The 6,326-nt window shown below is 40.2% G+C and overlaps 1 protein-coding gene across 1 annotated transcript; it reads right to left on the reverse strand.

Annotated features, from left to right (window-relative positions):
* Positions 1-1,928: 1,928 nt before the first annotated feature.
* LOC311035223 (leukotriene B4 receptor 1-like) lies at positions 1,929-5,584 on the reverse strand. Its single transcript, XM_084043308.1, has 4 exons — positions 5,449-5,584; positions 4,127-4,723; positions 3,753-4,026; positions 1,929-3,525 (listed from the first exon to the last, which is right to left on the reverse strand). The coding sequence occupies exons 2-4, from the start codon at positions 4,642-4,644 to the stop codon at positions 3,112-3,114; spliced, it is 1,206 nt and encodes a 401-aa protein (XP_083899434.1). The 5' UTR covers positions 4,645-4,723; positions 5,449-5,584; the 3' UTR covers positions 1,929-3,111.
* Positions 5,585-6,326: the final 742 nt, after the last annotated feature.

The raw sequence follows: 6,326 nt of genomic DNA on the forward strand, positions 1-6,326 counted from the left end.
GCTTTGGAACACCATAATGTAGGGTTATCATTTGATTATTCAATGCAACAATCGTTTAGACATAAATAAATACATAGGCTACATAAATAAATAATAATAAATAAAACTACAGACCAGAAAGCATGAATTAATGTCCTATTCTGAATGTAGCTGCCATCATGTTTAAAAGTTCATATTATTATAAATAAGTGAATAAGTGAATAAGTTAAAGGGTCTACACCATGAATTTTAACTTTTTCTTCATTTTTGTGTGTTTTTGGTCTCCCCCACCTCTCTTCTGTTCCAACAAATACCCGACTTCGAGCATGCAGGCTTTCATAGGCTATCTGTGGTTTTCATGTAAATTGGTCTGAAAACAGTCCGTCAGATTTGTTCCCCCACCCTACGTCACGTCTGGGAACAATTCCTCCCGTTTTTCAGTTCTAACCAAAAAAAAAAAAACAATTTTTTTTTTTTTTAAATTTTTTCTTATTTTTTTTTTGTACTTTTTCCACACAGAACCAGGACATGACATGCATACAAACTGGCTCAATAGCGCCCCGTGCCAAACAGGACAATGTGGTATTGCAGGTGAAAGTGCTTTATAAGCCAGAGAGAAGTTAGTTGGAATGAGTATATCTGAGGCTTGATTTAGGCTCAAACCTTTTGAAAAACGTTTGAGGGACATAAACAATATGATATCAAATATTATTATTATTTTTTAAATTCATGGTGTAGCTCCTTTAAGAAGTGAATAAGTTAAGAATTCATAATGATTTTGTTTTTGGTCAATTCATGTTTGGATTGTTCTCTTTGCTTTTGCTGTGTATTTGAGTTGCTCTGAAGTCTAGGGTCACAGTGACCTGGCAGCTGAATTAGATCAGTCAATCAAGCAATCAGCAAGGGTGGTTTAGATTTTGGTTAATTACCAGAGCAGAGACAGAGTCATGGAGCATGCAGCAAGCAACAAACAGAGAATGTCAAGTGTTGTTGGTGGTGCTGTTTAAAGAAGACATTTGATTTAAGTGAAAGGTTTAAAAGAAGAACTGTTTAAGTTAAGATAAAAGAAGAAGACCTCAAGATTGTTTCCCCTATATAGTTTGATGCGGCCAATGAGGTAATCATTGTTTCCAGTGTATTTGTTTGTATGGTTTTGTATGTTTTGTTTGTTTGAGAAAATGTGATACCAAATTAATGTATTCTGTATTTATGTTTATTTATTCAGTTCTCACGGCGTTTAGCAATAAATGTCTGTAAAAGAAAAGAACACCTTGTGATCGTATCTGTCGACCGGAGGGAAGCTACACTGAATGTGTTTCAAATGGGGTTCAACTCTTAAAAACATAAGAAATGTTAATATAAAGTCAAAATGTTATGAAATATATTTATCACATTTTGGCAAGAAATTGTTAAATTCATCTATAAAATTCTTTGAGAGACGGAGAGGCTAAGGCTTGAATTATGTCCCCCCCAAAAATCTCTTAAAAATGCATAAAATCATGAAATCCCATATCATATAAATCAATTTATATGATCAACTGAAATGGACAACATATGAAATAGCCTACAAAGTCACAAAACAAAATTTAACAACTGGACTAAGCATAATGAGAAATCCATACTCTGACTATAAAAATGTACCTCTTCTCATTGGCACTTTATACTGACCTTCTGTCGCTGACCTCCCTTGTAAAATGACAGGAAATGCAGTAAATTCACCCAAGATTCAGGTTCTTGTTAGATTCTTGCTAAAGCCATACTTGAACAGAGGGGAAACAAGATGACCTAGTCTAAGCTTTGTATTGAATAAGAGCAACAGAAATAAGAAGGGCACTTTCTCCTATGAGGACAATTGTGCAAGTGAATGTGGTTTGCTTTGCTTTGCTTTTGCTTTTGCTTTTTGCAAGTGCACGGGCACACTTACTTTATGTGTGCACGTGCCTGATGAATGAATTTTATGAATGAATTTTATTTGTATAGCGCTTTTCCAAACAAAGTTACAAAATACTTTACATACATGTTAAAAACCGCAAACATCAGCAAGAGAAAAAATAAGAAAACATAAACAAAAACATAAAAACATAAAAAAAACAGCATTTAAAGTCAGTCCATAAAAAAATCCTTAGGACTTTATATACAGATGTGTTTTAAAAAGTGATTTAAAAGAGGACACTGACTCTGCTAACCTAAGATCCAAGGGTAGGGCATTCCAGAGCAACAGTGCCCGGGCCGAAAAAGCCCGCTCCCCCCGTGTGACAAAGTGTGTTGTGGGAGGATCCAGGAGGGCCCAATCTAAGCTGGCGAACTGGCTCATGAGGTTTTTAGCATGTCCACAATGTAACTGATGGTAACCTTCAAAAACAAGTGCAAGAAAAATTGCTTACATACAGAGTAAGTACAAATCAAGATAAAATATTTTTAGAAGTTTTTAAAAAAGTACATAGGTCTGATCAAAATACATGATAATCAAACAGAAATCAGTTGGTTTCTACATAGTGTAGTTTGTTGGCATCTAGATGGTAAACTAGGAGGTAGTTTCTGATACATCATTATGACATAGCTCTTTCAAATTCACTACCGCTGCATCCTTTTCTATGCAGAGATTGCTGGGGCTAAAAGCACTGCTAGTGACACCTTGATGCCATGCTGCTCTTAACACCCAACCAGATCAAAGTGATTTGAACAGACCTCAAGGCCCTTGCACACACATTCTGTTTTATTTGGAAGGGGAAATAACAGACAAACATTTAAAATGAACCCACACTTCTCTATGAGCTCTTCCGCACCTACTAAATTGCCATCCAATGAGTGGCTGTGATGGTGCATGATTTTTATCAAACAAACCCAGTTCGATTCCTGTGTTTTTTTCGGATGCGATAAAACAGATTGACCAATAAAAAATTGCCTCACACTCAATATGCAAAGACCCTTAGAGCCCCAAAAGATTTCAAGAGAAGCAAAAGGAATTGCCATAATTGAAAAGCTACAAAGTGTCTTTCCAAAGTGTCTTTAAATCAGAAAACAAATGACCATCATGCAACAGGCACAGAGCAAGTTCAGTCAAGAAACTGAGAATAACAAGTGGTTGTTACGCCTGCAGTGTGTCACAGTCACGTCAATATAACAACCTCCTTAGCGCTGGTCGTCGATGCTAGCCAATGTCATTAGCTCAGAACCGGCCTTATCAGCCCCGGTGCCCTTACTGTCAGCAATGCTGTGCCCTATTTCCGTATGTTTGGCTCGGAACGGCTTCGCCAGCTTAACGGACAACGAGCGAAGTGCTGAGCCCTCGTCCACAACGGAACCACTGCGGCTGGTGGTGCGTGTCCCACGCGAGGACATCGAAGCATTCCTAGATTCTGAGTTGGTCCCCTCGAAGAGCCGGCCCATGAAGCTGAGGCCCGCCTGGCGGATGTGCGAGCTGCCAGCGAACACGTAGAGCACGGGGTTGATGGCACTGCTGAAGTAGGCGAAGGCCGTGACGTTGGGCCGGGCCGTCTTAGCAGCACCGACCAACGTGGTACTGCCATGCAGCAGACCCACCACCTGGAGACGAGAGGACAGCACACAAAATGAAGTTTGTTGTCCACGTACGGAAACTTTCTCACATGACAAATACTTAGTAAATAGGGTTAAAAGTGGTATCTTTGGCTTCACTGTGGCAGATATATAGCATATAATAGATATGAAGAAGATATGAATAATTTGTTGTTTGCCGATATACAAGCTATTTTCTGAAGGCATATTTTTCCAAAGACAAATACACACAATACCTCTATGATGTTGGTGATGTGGTAAGGCAGCCAGAACAGGGCAAAGGTACCGAGGATGAGGAGGATGAGACGGTTGCCCCGCCCTTTGCGCTGGAACATGGCACTGCGGAGACGGCAGATGACGATGGAGTAGCAGACAGTGATGATGGTGAAGGGCAGCAGGAAAGACATGACCGTCTCAAACAGGTACTGGAAAACACGATGACCATCACTAGCCCAGTGTGGATTGCAGAGTCTCAAAGTGACGTTTTTACGTATGAAGGGTTGCACCACGCTGTAAACAAAACAATTAACAGTAACAATTAAGTACAAATTCAGGATACTGATACGATGCACTTATTTATTAACATACACACAAACACACAATGCCTCACCTGCGGTAGAAGGGCATGGGCAGTGACAGGATGAAGGCCATCAACCAAACTATCAGTAAGATAATCCTCAGTGAGCGTTTTGTGCGCATCCTCTGGGACACGAACGGCCGTGTGACAGCCAGACAGCGGTCTGCACTCATCAGGCAGATCAAGTAGATGGACACATACATGTTCACACTGGACAGGTAGTGGACCAGCTTGCACACGGCCGGACCAAACTCCCAGCCTCGTAACGGTAACCCCGACAGGTAGCGTATAAACAGCGGGGCACTGAGCAGAACCAAAGCGTCCGCTGCAGCCAGGTTGAGGACCAACAGACAGGTGACCGACTTCTTCTTCACCCGACACCACACCGACCACACCACGAACAGGTTACCGGGGAAACCAAGGATGAATGCCAGGCTCAGGATGCCGATGCCAACCTGCGCTGTTAGTGGGATGGATGGAGGTGAGGCAGCAGGTCGGACTGCGCTTGGAAGGAGTGAACTGGAGACATCTGGGAAACTAGTGTTCGCCATCAGGAAGGTTACGGTGCGGATCTGAAGGGGATGTGATTCGTGAACAGGTCTTTTTATGATAGGGCCTAATAGCTCAGACCTTGGGAGGGAAAAAGACAGAGTTGATCAAACAGGATAAGCAGCTTGTGTTATGTCATCATGATGAGTTGCGCCATGTGTTTTCTTCACATTTATCAGTGGTTCTTCTCACTTGTTTAACTAGAATCTGAATTTTGTCCTACCATGATTTACGAAAGTACCACCACATCTGTTGTTAGTTGCTAAAGTTAGGACTTTGGAACACCATAATGTAGGGTTATTTTTGGTTATTCAATGCAACAATCGTTTAGACAGTCAAGAAATAAATACATAAATAAATAAATCATTATAATAAATAAAACTACAGACCAGAAAGCTGTTATGAATTAATCCCCTATTCTGAATGTGTTTCAAATGGGGTTCAACTCTTAAAAATGTAAAAAATGTTAATGTAAAGTCAAAATGTTCTGAAACATATGTATCCCATTTTGGCAAGACAAATGCATAAAATGCTTCATGTAGAGGCTAAGGCTTGAATTATGTAAAAACAAGGTTTTTTCTCTTCAAAATAAATTTAACAATAATTAAATCACATCTGGATTTTTTTCACAAATGTATAGAATCAACTGAAATGGACAAACATTATTTTCAGGCCAATGTGCAGAAATAATAAATAGCCTACATAGTCACAAAACAAAGTTAAACAACAACTGAACTAAGCATAACTGAGAGATCCAAACTCTGACTATCAAAATTGACCTCTTCTCATTAGAACTTAATACTGACCTTCTGTTTCTGACCTCCCTGGTAAAATGACGGGAAATACAGTAAATTCACCCAAGAAGTGTCTTTCAGGTTCTTATAGCTGATTTGTCTAGAGTCCCTACGTATGTGGCTACTCTATTGTACAGTATGTCCCTGCTTGTTTCTGTTTCTCTGAGAAATGCATCATCATTTTGTCATAAAGATCACCACAAAAAGGAAATCTGTTGCAACTCGTATAGCCTACTTATGATGGGGCCACTATTTCCGTTCACATCCATGCTATGTTTCAACCACGAGTGGATAGCAGGATTGCACAGATTTGTTTGTGCCCTATAATGTAGACAACAATGCATATAGCAAGCAGCACACCCATAAAGGCTGGGCTACACATAACCTTGGCGCACTAATATGTACGTGTGTGGTCAATAAAGTGCAGAGTCTTTCATTTCAAAACATTTTCAACTGTGTCAGCAGCAACCCACTGTAGCACTCAAGTGTGCTGCAGTGACACAACGAGCAATCTGCTGTATTTTATAGAAATACATGGCTGTATTTCTCGATCTGAAATAGATTGAAGCTGATTTTGAACTTTTCCCAAATTTAAGCTGTTCAGATTTTGCCAGTGCCAGTTGCGGTCCCAAATCTCAAGTCTGCAGATAGTTTGGGTTTGCACATCCCCAGGTGTGGACTAGTGTTACTAGATTAGACTAGATATATTACGCTAGTTAATTTACACCGCCTTGGGTAAGCCACCTGGCGGAGATGCGGTACATGGAGCACCCCTAGTTTGCTATTTTTGTGTCTTTTGGGTCGGCACCTTTAATACTCTTAAAATGTTTTATTTGAGCATGGCAGTTCCCTTGATTCTTGCTAAAGCCAGACTTACTACGGAAGGGAAA

The sequence above is a fragment of the Gymnoscopelus microlampas genome (assembly GCF_963454915.1).
Source record: "Gymnoscopelus microlampas genome assembly, chromosome: 19".
Classification (NCBI taxonomy): domain Eukaryota; kingdom Metazoa; phylum Chordata; class Actinopteri; order Myctophiformes; family Myctophidae; genus Gymnoscopelus; species Gymnoscopelus microlampas.

Bases quoted from the DNA above. Each gene is read 5' to 3' on its own strand.
- LOC311035223 (XM_084043308.1), bottom strand. From the start codon at position 4,644: ATGGCGAACACTAGTTTCCCAGATGTCTCCAGTTCACTCCTTCCAAGC. The intron at 4,027-4,126 runs GTGAGGCATTGT...TTTTGTTTACAG, and splicing joins CCCATGCCCTTCTACCGCAG to CGTGGTGCAACCCTTCATAC. The intron at 3,526-3,752 runs GTATTGTGTGTA...TCTCGTCTCCAG, and splicing joins ACATCACCAACATCATAGAG to GTGGTGGGTCTGCTGCATGG.